The 14,452-nt window shown below is 35.2% G+C and overlaps 2 protein-coding genes across 10 annotated transcripts; one reads left to right on the top strand and one right to left on the bottom strand.

Annotated features, from left to right (window-relative positions):
* The first annotated feature begins 238 nt into the window (after positions 1-238).
* Positions 239-3,882, top strand: LOC112709234 (rhamnogalacturonan I rhamnosyltransferase 1). 2 transcript variants are annotated; one of them, XR_003156507.3, is made up of 9 exons: positions 239-931; positions 1,011-1,078; positions 1,160-1,248; positions 1,346-1,511; positions 1,664-1,953; positions 2,094-2,298; positions 2,384-2,541; positions 2,815-3,462; positions 3,647-3,882. XR_003156507.3 is itself a non-coding variant. In XM_025761131.3 (8 exons), exons 1-8 carry the CDS (start codon positions 580-582, stop codon positions 3,059-3,061), a joined length of 1,575 nt encoding a protein of 524 aa, XP_025616916.1. In that variant the 5' UTR covers positions 239-579; the 3' UTR covers positions 3,062-3,882. The 2 variants fall into 2 exon arrangements, 1 of the variants encoding a protein (XP_025616916.1); XM_025761131.3 differs by having other exon boundaries at positions 2,815-3,882.
* A 2,101-nt stretch (positions 3,883-5,983) lies between these two features.
* On the bottom strand, positions 5,984-13,896 carry LOC112709207 (transcription factor BIM1). 8 transcript variants are annotated; one of them, XM_072202671.1, is made up of 13 exons: positions 13,487-13,770; positions 12,935-13,111; positions 12,698-12,839; positions 12,464-12,541; positions 10,031-10,486; positions 9,061-9,163; positions 8,782-8,909; positions 7,949-8,057; positions 7,781-7,850; positions 7,592-7,687; positions 6,949-7,391; positions 6,518-6,656; positions 5,984-6,427 (listed from the first exon to the last, which is right to left on the bottom strand). In XM_072202671.1, the coding sequence occupies exons 3-13, from the start codon at positions 12,735-12,737 to the stop codon at positions 6,323-6,325; spliced, it is 1,767 nt and encodes a 588-aa protein (XP_072058772.1). In that variant the 5' UTR covers positions 12,738-12,839; positions 12,935-13,111; positions 13,487-13,770; the 3' UTR covers positions 5,984-6,322. The 8 variants fall into 8 exon arrangements, with proteins under 8 accessions (XP_072058772.1, XP_072058781.1, XP_025616904.1 ...); XM_072202680.1 differs by having other exon boundaries at positions 7,949-8,054; XM_025761119.3 differs by having other exon boundaries at positions 12,935-13,243; positions 13,487-13,718.
* Between the last annotated feature and the right edge of the window lie 556 nt (positions 13,897-14,452).

The following is a 14,452-nucleotide window of genomic DNA, read 5'->3' as shown; positions in this document are numbered from 1 at the left end:
TTTCTGTTAAAACTAAAAATTAGAGTAGTTATGACATTGAATTGGTAGAAAAATAGAATATAGTGTCGGCACATTTAGAAGGGACGCGAATAAATGGGGAGCACCTACCGCCGCTCCACACGAAAGAAAGCCCAGAATGATAAAGGCACACGTGTCATAGTGAAGATGAGGACACGTAAACAGTGATAGAGCAGCCAACCTGAGAAGGGCTTTTAAACTGAACCATGGTTAAACATGTGTCAAAGACCAATGGCAAATGTCGTTTATGCGTTTTGAAGAGCGTAGCGTTTTATTCTCTCTCTCACACGCTGGACACCCCACACCTACACCCTCACACACCTACGCTAATTCATTTCATTTTTCTCTTTTTTTTTCTCTCACACACTCGCCGGCCATTCCCGCCGATCACTAAACGACGCATCCTGCAGACATTCATTCGAAGATCGATCTTGTAAGTTGCGTGACATTGTGGCGGATGCTGGTGGATTCGTGGCCGTTACAGGCAAGGACGACGGATCTTGGATTGAATCTGGCATTTTAGGGTTATGAAGGGGGAGGAAGAGGAGGAGGCATTGTGAGATGTGCAGGCCGGAGAGGACCAGCAGCAGCAGCAGCAATTGCCAAGATTTGGTGTGGATGGGTGTGAGGGTGGAGAAGGGAGGGAGAGGCTCTTCTAACGGTTCGTCGTCGTCGGTGGCGGCAGCGTCGAGATCGAGGATGAAGATGTGGATGATTAGGGCGACGACGTCGGTGCTTGTGTGGACCTGCGTGGTGCAGTTGACGACGCTGGGTGAGATGTGGGGTCCAAGAGTCTTGAAGGGTTGGCCTTCTTGTTTCACTCATGATTCTTCTTCTTCTTCTGCTGTCAGTGCCCTTGATTTCGATTCCCAACTACTTCCGTCTCCGCGTCCCGTTCTTCTCCCTCCCAAGAGTATCTTTTCTCTTTCTCTCTCTCTCTTTCTCTTCTTTATCACTTCCATTCATCTCAATTGACCTTTTCTTTTCTGCAGGAGTTTATAAGAACAATGGATACTTGATGGTGTCGTGCAATGGAGGACTCAACCAAATGAGAGCAGCGGTGACTGTTCTTCTTTCAATGTTTTTGCACTGATCCCATTTGCTCATTGGATTTCCTCTAATGTGTAACTGCGTTTTGCAGATATGTGACATGGTTGCCATTGCCAGATATCTAAATGTCACGCTTATCGTCCCTGAACTCGATAAAACTTCCTTCTGGGCTGACCCCAGGTGACTCTTCCATTCTTTCTTTGAATGCTGTTTGGGTTGCTTGCTTCTTTACAGGGATGACTTCTTAATAACTCTTCCTTTTACTTTGATTTCGTAGTGAGTTCCAAGACATATTTGATGTTGATCATTTTATTACATCCTTGAGAGATGAGGTCAGGATATTGAAAGAGTTGCCTCCTAGACTCAAGCTGAGAGTGGAAAGTGGAATGGTTTACACCATGCCCCCAATTAGTTGGTCTGACATTTCTTACTATAAGAATCAGGTCAGTTTATACCATCCCTGGTACTATAAGTTGGGGTCAGAAACATATGTTATCCTAAACATTACTAGATAGCATGTTTTTGTGACTTGATTATGTTTTTTTCTGTTCTATGGTCAGTTAGTCTAAAGCAAATGGCATATTTGTTGTTATAGATTCTGCCCCTGATACAAAAGTACAAAGTTGTGCATTTAAATCGAACCGATGCTAGGCTGGCAAATAACGGTCAACCTCTGGACCTTCAGAAGCTGCGATGCCGTGTTAATTTTAGTGCTCTGAGATTTACTCCTCAGATAGAGGAGTTGGGCAGAAAGGTCATCAAGCTTCTGAGGCAAAATGGTCCATTTATGGTGCTTCATCTGAGGTATGAAATGGATATGTTGGCGTTTTCTGGCTGTACTCAAGGTTGCAACAGTGATGAGGTGGAAGAGTTGACAAGGATGAGGTGAGCAGTAACTTGCATACTTCATTTGTTTTGTAATTCTCAATTCAGATTTCATTTTCAACTAACTAATGTGCAGATCAATAGGACATAGGAGAATTGATGCAAGTCTCAAACATTTTCAATTTTCTATGCATTGACAGATATGCTTATCCCTGGTGGAAAGAAAAAATAATCAACTCTGATTTGAAAAGAAAAGATGGCCTATGCCCTTTGACACCCGAGGAGACTGCTCTAACGCTTAGGGCTCTTGACATTGATCGGAACATTCAAATCTACATTGCAGCTGGAGAAATATATGGCGGGGAAAGGAGAATGGCTAGTCTTGCAAAGGACTACCCAAAATTGGTAAATTTGAAGTTCAAGCATGGTAATTGGAATGTTTCTTATTGTTTAATGATGCTATGTTTGCCTTTGTTCTTTGTTGAAACAGGTCAGGAAGGAAACACTGTTGGAACCATCTGACCTTCAGTTCTTCCAGAATCATTCATCTCAAATGGCGGCATTGGATTATCTTGTCTCATTAGAGAGTGATATATTTGTCCCCACATACGATGGAAATATGGCCAAAGTAGTTGAGGGCCATCGCAGGTACATTCTGCTGATGCAATGTGATTTCCAAGATTATTTCTTCTCTAGGAATATCTGTTGCTGTTAAAATCCTAGGAATAAAGATTTCTTTGTAGTGAATAACAATTTTTGTATCTGCGTCTTCTGGGAGACAAATTGGACTTGATGAGAAATGATTCAAACAGCTTTTTCTTTCTGGCATAATTTTCTAGTACCATTGCTTTGTTCCGATTCTTATGATTCTCGGAACTTCTCTGCCAATTGACATGACTTGTACCTCCAATGCATGTGCAGATACCTTGGGTTCAAGAAGACGATATTGTTGAACAGAAAGCTCCTAGTTGATCTGATAGATCAGTACCATAATGGAGTACTGGACTGGGATACATTCTCTTCAGCCGTAAAGAGAGCTCACGCAGATCGTATGGGTAGTCCAACCAAAAGGTTGGTAATCCTCGACAAGCCCAAAGAAGAGGATTATTTTTATGCGAACCCACAGGAGTGTTTAGAATCATCAGTTGATCTGCTGAGTAGTACGTAGTAGTAATGCATCCAGAAAACGCTGGAATTCACTTGTGCCATCACCTCCTGGTGCACTTGGTTCTCTACCACAGATAGTGAATTAGTTCTCTACGCAGTTTTAGCAAAGATGACGGCTTTTGTATCAAAGAGGCAGTCATGGTGACTCGAAAAAGAGAGATGGTTGGGTTTGGGGAAGGGATCTATAACATTCATGACAGCTCTAGTCAAGGGAAGCAAAGCAAGCCGGGGAATACTTTATATTTTACATATGCAAATAATCATCCATCACATTCATGTATAGAAGCTACCCTGCCATTTCGGGGTGAGAGCAGTTTATACTGCATTGTACACGGAGGAATTGAATTCATATACAAATTTGGATTTACTGGAACTGCCGTTCGTGGAAAGCTTAATACATTGGTACTTGCCTCTGTTTTTAGGATATAAATATATAAGTTTTGTTCCCATTTTTTTCTTCTTTTTTTTTTATTTTGCTTTTTCCTTTGCCTCCTTTCTCTTTATCCTGCCATCATTCACACTATAAAATTTGTTTGTTGATGTATTATTCCCGCTAATTTGATATTCTTTTGTTTTGTCTATTCAGGGACCATGATCCTTTTTTTTTTCTTTTTGGTATTCTCTGTAAGCCTATGTTTACGTTGACATTGATTACTAGATTGGCATTGCAAATAGATTCTTAATTGGATAATTTCCTAAATGCCATCTTATGCCTCAAACTCTAGTAATTTGATAACTTCCTAAATGTCTAATACTTATGGCTATGGTCCTTGGATATGGAACTCATGTATTGGTATTCTATAGCATATTGAATTTTGATAAGATGGACCTTGGTGTATGGTTAAAATTGTTTCATTCCTTAGACACTATATGAACCCCCACCATCCCGAGAGGGGTAAAAAAAACAACCAGAGGCAGCCACTAGTTAAAAAGTGGTCCAATAGGGCGTTTGATTTATTCCATTATACCTCCATTAATGATTGGATGTGTGGATGGAGGAATAATGCTTAGTTACAATTGCTTTTGACGTATTATCGAGATGGCTATTTTTATTGAAGTTTGAAGCATGATATACTGGTATTTCAGTATCTTACTATTTTTATGCGGCATATCATCCTTCCGATGGCTATTTTATTTTATTTTATTCTCCACCTCGTCTCCTTTTGAGCTGGACCTTGAAAGATTGTTTTATTCTTGGGTGAAGGAGTTCCACCGCTGGCAATTTTTTTTTTGAAAAATGATAGGACCATTAAAATTTATTGGGTTTTTTGTTATTATTTAATCATTAACTTAACTTTTTTTAGTTTAGTTTTTTTAGTCTAATAACCTAATAATGTATTTCATTTCATACTTTTAAATATTGATGGTTAACTGATGGTAAAAAATAATAAATTTTAATAATTTTTTAACATTTTTTCATCTATATTTTAAAATATCTAATTCCCCTATTTTCATGTGTTACTACAAAGATCATATCCTTTGTTTGATATTATGGTAAGAATTAAAAATATTAATAACGTGTTCATATAACTATATAAAAATATTTCACTTGAACGAATCAAAATTAAACTCATTTTATGTAATTACGGAAACTCTGTACAATTCAACTCCCATTTTGAACATAGTCAAATTAACAATTGAAAGTAGCAAATTCAAGTCATTTTCATTGTTTGTAATCCATTGTATTTATTTTCATTTAGTAGTACTAGTGGATCACCAGATCAAACAATCTACTAGAATAAGTCCAACTCCTAGTTTTTGAACAGGCAAAAGGTGGCAGACAACCACCACCACCCGAAACTGAGAATCCAGTACGTGGTTGCCAAATTAGGATTTACACTTTCAATAAGAAAGATTGAATTAAAATCGAGGCAATAAAACTTTTGGAGTTTGGAACTATATTATTTGAGCACGTGTGCCTATTAATGGATTTTGTCAAATCAACGCATTTCGGACAGAGAACAATGGAGTCGAATGCGAGAGAATAATCTATTTGGGAAATTGAATCTGAAGTAGATCCCAATAAAAATTTCAACAACTATAATCAGCTCGAGTGATCCAAGAAACCTCACTTAGGAATCAGGAAATAGTGTCACCACTCACCATAATACTAATGGTTTTCTGTTCAAACTTCAAATGCTTGATCTTAAAGCGATTGTATGTTACTCAGATCCAAACGTTTCTTAAATCGAGTAGTGACAATCTTGTTTACCTTAATCTGACGGTGATGGTACGGTTGACATTAATATATACCATATCTTCCTTTTACTTAGAAAGTACTTAAGTTTAGTAGTTAGTGATGAATTGATGATGGTTCTCTGACATGTTAACTCCTGTAATTTGGGTACTAATTATTAAAGTAATCATAAGTAGTGCCGCAAAGCCAATGCCATTCTTCTTTTTTTTTTTTTGGCGAAAAGGTTTGCTCACTAACATTAAGTTAATCATGTTATACCTTTTCATGATGCATATATTGTAGAAAATTAAATTTTTATTTAAATATACAAGTTGTTTACAAAAATGTTTGGTGCTTGAAGATTAATTAGCAATCTTCCCACGACATAAGGTTAAAGCTGTAAACAGTAACACAAAACAGAATATCAATAGAATATTAATTATGAATATTTAAAATAGAGGGGGGAGGGGAAGGGGGGAGAAAAATTCTGCTGTTCTGCCTGCTTGTATGATGTAGACATGAGAAGGAAGGGCTTTTTTCTTCAAAGTTTATGCTTAAGTTATTTATATTTTACACAATTGTAAATGTCATATACAATTTTACAAAGCTTTGTACCCTACGTTACTACAGAAATATTCTAAAAGTAAAAAGAGTACAATAAGTTTCTTTATCATAACCAGACCACTGGACCACAAATATCGAAGTTAAAGAAATACGCAACAGATAAAGGACCAAAGGTTTACAAACTTTACATGAATCGAAGCCTTGATTAAAAAAGCAGCTTCTCAATTAGTATGGAAGCCTCTGACATTGATATAATTTTAGATAGTAAAATAATGCGATATTATTTCTCCTTTTGTGGGAGAGGGGGGGGGGGGGGGGGGGGGGGGGGGCTATGGATCCCATCAAACTATCAAGACACGACATGTACAGTCTATCTCACCCTTGCTGGATAATAAGCCAGCAGTAAGACATAAATCATTTGATCCCCCTTCCAAAAATTAATTTTAGAAAAAAGTTACCCCAAATAATAATTAATATCAAGATTATTATAATAAGGAAAGAATGAATAATATGAGGGCAGAATTAGGTTTTGCAAGACTTTAGCTTCTTTACTGGTTGGTCAGATTTCCCAGAGGTAGCAACTCTAGAGCGCATCATCCTTTGATTGTTAGAAGGAACTTCATCGCCCTAGACAGAAAAATCATTAACAAATTAGAGATATGGAAGTATGGAACTCAAATTAGAAAATAGAAAGGGGAACTGGAGAGTGAGCTTTACCTTAATGCCACACATTGACATTGGCAGAGTTGGTCTGATAATGTTTTCTTGCTTACGAAGCTCAATTTGCACTGAGATGCTAGCCTGTGACAAATCCACTCCCGAACTCTGGAGTGCATGTGTAAGTGTATCCAACAACCTGGCCCATGTTCAACATACTTCCTTTAATATATTATATAAAAAAAAATGCAGCACCACATCAAAGTGAAATTATACACTTCTTTCCCACAATTATGCAGCACGTTAGTAGAAAATTTCATCACATAACAGACATGAAATAAGTCCAAATTATGGTTGTAAAACATAACTCTTGCTAATCATTTATTTGGTCCCGTGCCAGAGTCAAGTGTAATTTTAGCTGTGGTTGAAGGTTTATACAGTCATCCAATCTCTATCCGTGAACACAATCAAATAATAATGTAAATACTCACCCTTTTGAGTATACACTTGATATGCTAATGGCACCACCTTCAATAGCTAGCTCTTTCTCTTTCAACTTTTCATTAGTAGCAGTCACAGTCTGACACTCCACTGAAGGTTGGTATATGCCATTCCCTGCATCAGATGGAAGTCTATGTGTGACGTGAGGCATTTCGCCTAGACCAATGCTTTTTCTAGGAGGGAAGAAGTTTGGCGGTGAAGAAATAGGAATTGGGAAAGTGGTGTTTGTTATTCCAGGAGGATGATCCATGTTCTTGAAGGGAGTTGCTGTGTTCAAGCCAGGTTCTAGTTTCTGAGAACTACCAGTAATTGGTGGGGAGAGAGTGATATTTTTCTCATCAATCTTTGAAGCAAAGAGCAAGGTTGGCGATGGACCTGACCCGCTATTTGTGCCACAAGCTTCAAAACTCTCTGCTGGCTTGTCATTATTCCTCTGCGTTATGTTGAATGAAGAATTGAAAATCAGTTTTTGGATAAAAGATGTGACAATCATTATGGTTATTTCTGAATTCAGAAGCATATGCATTAAACTGCCTATATGATACTAATGACTCTATCCACTGGAAAACAAACAACCATGGTCAAAAATTAAAGTCCTTCACACCATATAAGAGCAGTTCGTATGTTATTTACCCATGGCATCAGTTTTTCTGGCTCGTGGTTCCATCCTTGGAATGAACCTTCATACTTATGCACCTTCTCTTGTAAGAAATGAATATACTCAATGACCTACATATAGTTCAAATAAAGCATTAATAATAAATAGAACACAAATAAGAAAAATCTGTCATAACATACATAAGAATGTGAATGTGAATGCACCTCGAGCAAAAAAGATGCTTTGTCTCTCTTTTGGTCACTGTGTGGAATTAACTCTCGTAGCATCTGGAATCTGCATTTTGAATTCAGTTGTTCCATAAGATTATTATTATTATTATTATTATTATTATTATAGAGGTAGACATCTTATGCAAGATAGGTAATACTCGCCTGTCATTAATTTTGCTCCTCCTCCGCTGTTCTGTTGCTGAATGTTTTGACCTTGGTGTGTTTGGCTTTTGATCAGTACTCTTTCCATCAACTTTCACCCTGAGTTCTGCTGTAAACAACAGCTTACGTTAATCCCCTCGTCAGAAAATTTCAAACCAAAGCAGACACATATATGGACAATAAAATGTAGCTGTGTGCAATTGTCAATTGATCATTCCTTCTTACTTATGATTGTAAGCAGTAATATAAAAATCAGAAACAACGAAAATGCATGGCATACATAACAACACAAAATCAAAGCCTTATCCCATTACCTAGGACAATAATGGAAAAAACAAGAAGTATAATTGTATTAAAACAAGGGTTTAAGGAGGACACATGTTAAGGTTATCGATTAAAAAAGTTTTTATAATAAAAAATATAAAATTTAAATTTTTAATATAATTATTGTGTATTTATTAAAATAAAATGTAAAACTTTTACTAAGAATGATTTTCAGAGCACATATTAATTAAATCTATATCATAAAATCTATTCTGAAAACAGAAAATTGTTGCCGTCACAGAGATTCAACGGAAGCCATCAGCTAATTTTAATTGTCAAATACTCAATTAAAGTAACACTACTGTTCAGAAATTTGAAGATAGACACGGCGGACCATTATTTTCGAGTACTGTATACATTTTTCCTTTCTTTATTTCTTCAATTCAAAGCACACATCAACATTATTTTCGAGAACTTACAAAGTATTACGTTAGTTGTATTAGCTAATAGTAGAAATTCAACACAAACAATAACTGGGCCAGCTAAAGTATTCCAAGTTGAATACGTACCTCTTTCAGGATTCGAGGACTCTTTCTTAAGAAAGTATGTTTCTTCATTGTCTAGCTCTTCATCTTGGGCACAATCTTTTGCTGACTTCATCATTTCTATGAAACTCTGATTCCTCTGTCCCGTTGTCCTATTGATTCATAACCCATAAATCCAGTACAACAAATATTAACAACTCAAGTTACAAAGCCAAGTATATATTATTCAATAATCTTTTTCAAATAGTGTTAGTAATAGAAACTCAAAATCATGGGAGAAGAGGCAGAGACATAATGACTTACTGAGATGAAGAGCGAGAGTTGAAGCTGTTGTGACGATTGTTAGAAAATGACTGTGGCGTTCCCTCCGTGGACGTCCAATGCCCTTGCTTCGCAGACTGTGTCTCTGAGAGAAAAGTGGTCTAGCATTAATATCATTATTTCATATATAGAACTTGATATTTAGTATACTATTTTACCAAGATGATAGATCCATCAGCTCTGGGTGATGCCTATATATATACACACAAAGTGGAAAGTGATGATTGTTTCTATATGAAGACAAGTACTATTAGCCAAACCATTACACTTGAAAACTGTATCTCCTCTAAAAACCTTGAAACAATGTAACATGATTTACCCAGTTTATACCGAAAGTAAGTATACAACATTTCAAGTAATGAACAACTAAAATTGAAAAGAAATATATTAATTATTCATTAGGAACATTTCAAGTTATGGATATAAATAAAGACAATTATTACTCTACCTAATTTTGTATCTTTGGAATCATATTATTGAATTAGAAGTCAACGTTTCGAAAAATTTATATTACATAATAATTTTTGAATGAGTGATAAATAATTGAAAACCTTAAAATTATTTAATATATTTGACTAAATTATTACCTAAATTATATGAGTTTTGGCCTAGTTGTTTTCTTCAACAATAAATGTGAAAGCACATAGGCAAGAAACATTTTTGTCACAGTAATAATATACAATTTTTTCAGTTAACATACAGTACACAACGACAACATGCACTTCATTAACTACAGTATATAATATTATAAATGAACAAAATTGAGAAAGAAAGGTTGTTGGTTGAATTGATTCTTGTTTTAACGTAAAAATATGGGCCGGGGTTAGGTTTCATGCACGTGTAAATGGCAGTTACATTGTACAGAGCCCCAACCCCCGGGGTTATTTTCAGGAAATTGGTGGGAAACATTTAATATAAGACACGTATAATAGAAGGAAACTTTATGGTTTACCTCCGGGAATGAGCTTGTCGCCCACAATATTATTCTCCTTCCCTGTCTTTCCCTTTTTAACTGCAGACTCATCCCATAAAGTGAAACCACTTGAGGTATAAGAACTGCAGTTGGAGTTTTCATCGTTTCTATCCGTGCTAGTTGCTTGACGCACAGTGAAAAGGGGTGCCTCTGGCTTTGGAACCCTTTGATTATTATTATTATTATTGTTGTTGTTGTTGTTGTTGTTGTTGTTGTTGTTGTTGTTGTTGTTATTATTAAAATAAGAAATGTGGCTAATACTGTAAGTTCCAATCCCTCCCGGTAAGAGGTGCTGGTGGTTCTCAACAGAAGGAGGAGGTTGTGGTGCTGCAGGTGGTAGCTTTTGAACCGTCGATGATGTCTCGTCCGAGGCTTCTTCCTTTGTATTGGCTTTCGTTTCTACTCGCAAGAAATCATGGGTCTTGAGGTAGCTTCCTGTTCACATGAAGGAGGCAATTTATTAGGACACTGGGCTATTAAAATGTGTTAAAAGTAAGCTTTCTTAACTTTCCTTGTTTAAAAGAGTAAAAAAAAGTATCCAATAAATAAACTCATGTCTAACAATTTAGTATTTAAGATACCCTCATAATAAAGTTGGTTTATTTTGAAGGAAGTGTTAAGAGTAATTCCTATGCGTGAATTTTCACAAGGCTGTAACTCGTTCCCGCATTCACGATAAATTTTAAACAAAGCGAATGTCATAGCAAAGAACTAGAGCTTAAAGAAGATTATGATGAAAACTCTTATATATCGTATTCATTTCTTCTTAAGGGCTTCTATTATGGTTATTTTGGCAAGCAATAATGGAGCTAGAACCAAGTACAGATAACTGAACACAATAGCCATAACTGATATAAGCCGGCTTCTCTTACGTTTTAAAAAGTACTTTTAACTAAAGAAAAATATTAGTACTACTTCAGAGGCAAAAGCAGAAAATGAAAGTTCTTTCCTGTTTACAGAAAGTTAATAAAAACATAAGAATCCATATTATCGTTGAGTTTATCCGAGAAACTATTAAAAAGGGATAGAAAATAATAATAATAATAATAATAATAATAATAATAATAATAATAATAATAATAATAATAATAATAATAATAATAATATGGATCACTTGTATTTTAGCTATTACTTAGTTGTACTTCGGATGAAAAATTACAGAAAAAAATCTTTCAAAATAAATAAAATTATAAAATAACAATAAAGATTATTAGACTTTGGTATTTTTATTTTACTACTTTTCTCACTTATCCAAAGCTAGTTTTGATAATTTTTTAAGTCCTGTCTACGACTCGATCTGTTTTTGTTTTTTTTTTTTTTTTTTGGAGAGGACGACTCGATCTGTTAAACTGTGTAGTAAAAGTTTAAATATATGTGAGAATAGAATAAAATAAGATTACTACAACCGTTTTCTTTTTTTTAATATAGTATCAGCTCGAACATATTGTTAAATTATCACTTATTCTAAAAGGAGAAAATAATTAAGGCCAACCAAAGTACCAAACTGCATTATTCAGAGACACCAAAAAAAAAAAACTGCATTATTCATAACGAAGTTTATCGCATGCAACTTAAAAGTAGGTAAAAGCTACTTGCGTCAGTGTGTAATAGAGGAAGAGAGATGTACACCGGGACAAAACTGAGAGAAAGCAAAACCAGAGCCCAGAGGTCCCAAATACATTGCATGCTACCAGACTCTTCCAAAATCAAGGCTACACATTTATCTCAGCAAAAAGACGAACCTTCCTCTTTGAGTAAACCGAAAGTGAAAGAAATATACAGCGCCCAAAGAACGAACATAAAAACGTAACAAAGTCTCTCGTTTTAAATTTCAAAGGTTAAAAAAGCTACCTGGAGCTGAGGGTGATGTGTTAGTGAATCGTGATTCATGAAATGGAGAAAAAAGAAAAAAAGGAAAGGTAAACAAAACAGACACAGGAATGCTATGTGGCTTGGCCTGATGTGAAACGTCAAATCAGCTGCAAGTCCAATTCCGAACTGGGCCCGTTATCTGACGGTGTTAATTACATCGTGACTGACACTTTTCCAATGGATCGTGAAAGCATCGATCGGGTTCCAAATACGAATTAAAAGGACCATAGGAAATTTTGTTAAATTAATAAATGCCATAGGCCATAAGATTCATGGCCCAGATCCCTGATTAAATAGCAGTCACGTGCGCGAACAACCATGATGTATACACAACCGCTTTCAAAAATTCAATTATTTTTCAAAAACACACTGTGATGCATAATTTCATACGATATTTACGCCACCACGATCCCACGTCAAAAAAAAAAAAAAAAAACATGGCTAAAACCAAAACCAAACACTCACTGTATATCATCTTTTTTCCCCGTTCATAATTATCAGAAAATAAAAATAAAAAAAAAATGAAAAAAGCGGGAGTACCTTGAGAAGGTGGTCGTGGATCTTGTTGGGAAGTTGAATTACTGTAGAGTGACAGAAAGTCATGCGTAGGTTTTCTTCCTGCTCGTTTTTCCGCAGCGGAGAGAAAAAAATAAAAAAGAAAAATAAATCAGACTATCTCACACAGTTATACATACCGAACGGAAATCAGAAAACAAAATTAACGAAAAAAATATAGTAAGGATCAGTTTCCATGAGGAAATAAATATTAAATACCTTCGGTTCCAAATGACCGCGCTTGAGGAAGCTCCATCATCAAAACCAGAAAAATATTGCTATTCTTTTCCGTCTCTTTCGTGTCGTCCTCTTATTCCTTCCAGGAAATTCAACGGAATTTTGAATTTCAATCTTCCAGAATCTGAATTCACATAGAATCCAATTCCGTTACCACGTGAAAAAGGCTTTAATTCGTAAGACAGCGCTGGAATTGAGAGCTTGAAGCTTGGATCTCACTATCTCGCTGATGGAAGATCCTCAGATCCGAATTTAACAGAAACCGTTGTTTTCTTCGCTCCTTGGTTTAGATTCAAGTCCAAAGCAAGCTTAAGATCACAATCGCACCTACTCAATTTTCTTCTCCAAGTTCCTATATTAATCTAAGCTCTCCGTTCGTAATCAACAATCACAATTCTGCACGAGACGATAGATGGCTTAGCTTGTTTACATCAAAGGAAACTCGCATGATTGATTTCCGTAAAAAGAAACTTGAAGAATTAAGCGGTTTGGCTCCAAAATGTCAATCGTGGTGAGAATTTAGCGAATCTGATATCAGAACTACACATAAATTCAATTTCCGAGAAAAGTAACTGTCGTTGAAGAAATTAAACTTGCAAGCTACCACAATTCAGCTTATAACACACCAAAATTAAGAAATCAGCAACTTTAACAAGACGAAACAGGAAAAAAAAAATACATTCAAATTAATTTCAAGTAAGAATCGCCATAAACAAAATTGTGGAGTGTAACAGTGAAAGAATCAAAGCTAAGGATGAATTGGAATAGCACCTGAAGTGGAACCCGGTGTAAAATAGCACACCTGAAGTGAAGAATAAGAATCTTAGAGCGTCGAAACAGAAGAGAGAGAGAGATATATATCTTCTTTCTTTCTTTCCTTTTTCTCTGTGGATTCCTTTGTTAGCTCTGAAAACAAGCACTGCGGCGAAAGAGAAGGCTTCGGGTCGGACCCTCCTCTTTCCCTTTCTCTTTCTCTTTCTCTCTCTTGTGTGTCTGTTGATTTGAGAATTTGAGATGAAAGTTGTTTTTATATATAGTTTTGTTGCGCCTTCTCTGTGTTTTCTCGATCCATTTTCATCTCCTTTATTTTGCTTTTGGTTTTCTAATCCGTCAACTTGCAAACTCCGTTTACAAACGTCGTTGCGGCGGTTAACGCCGTTAGTTCCAACCCCAATGTAAACGGTTTATGCAGTGCCACACGTAGCCGTTTTTATACGGTAATTAAGGACAGCAGCTGATCACGTACTACTTAATATACTCCGTTTATTGTTTTTTAAATATAAAAAAATAAAAACATTATACCAGTATTATTTTTAATTATAAATCTAATATTTTTAGTCTATTAGTCTAACATTATTCTTTTAATCAATACTTTAAATATTATTAGTTAATTATTAACCAAAAATAATAAATTATACTAACTCTTTAATGTTATTCTTAAAAAATATGTAATCAAATATTTTTTTTACTATTTATATTCTGTGTATATTAAAATTAGTTATTAACATAAAATATATATTAAAAATAAATTAAATAATATATATTTAATGATTAATTTTAATAACTAATTTTAGTGTATAAATATTTTATTTTTTTCACCTACTTTAAATTTTTAAGGAAATTAATGAAAAGTTAAAAAGTGGAGATATTAATTAATAGATTAGTAGGAATTGTAATCACATATGGATATTTTAATTACTCAAAATAAATTCTACTAGAAAAAAAAACTTTTTTTAT

The sequence above is a fragment of the Arachis hypogaea genome, chromosome 1 (assembly GCF_003086295.3).
Source record: "Arachis hypogaea cultivar Tifrunner chromosome 1, arahy.Tifrunner.gnm2.J5K5, whole genome shotgun sequence".
Lineage (NCBI taxonomy): Eukaryota > Viridiplantae > Streptophyta > Magnoliopsida > Fabales > Fabaceae > Arachis > Arachis hypogaea.
The sequence above is the reverse complement of the archived record's forward strand: the minus strand, read 5'-3'. Positions and strand labels throughout refer to the sequence as shown.

Coding starts and splice junctions, on each gene's coding strand:
- LOC112709234 (XM_025761131.3), top strand. CDS start 580: ATGTGCAGGCCGGAGAGGACCAGCAGCAGCAGCAGCAATTGCCAAGAT. Junction 1,512..1,663: donor TTTCTTACTATAAGAATCAG/GTCAGTTTATAC, acceptor TTGTTGTTATAG/ATTCTGCCCCTGATACAAAA. Junction 2,542..2,814: donor GTAGTTGAGGGCCATCGCAG/GTACATTCTGCT, acceptor ATGCATGTGCAG/ATACCTTGGGTTCAAGAAGA.
- LOC112709207 (XM_072202657.1), bottom strand. CDS start 12,737: ATGATGGAGCTTCCTCAAGCGCGGTCATTTGGAACCGAAG. Junction 6,657..6,948: donor TCAAGTGTATACTCAAAAGG/GTGAGTATTTAC, acceptor AACATGGGCCAG/GTTGTTGGATACACTTACAC. Junction 6,428..6,517: donor TGTCAATGTGTGGCATTAAG/GTAAAGCTCACT, acceptor TTTTCTGTCTAG/GGCGATGAAGTTCCTTCTAA.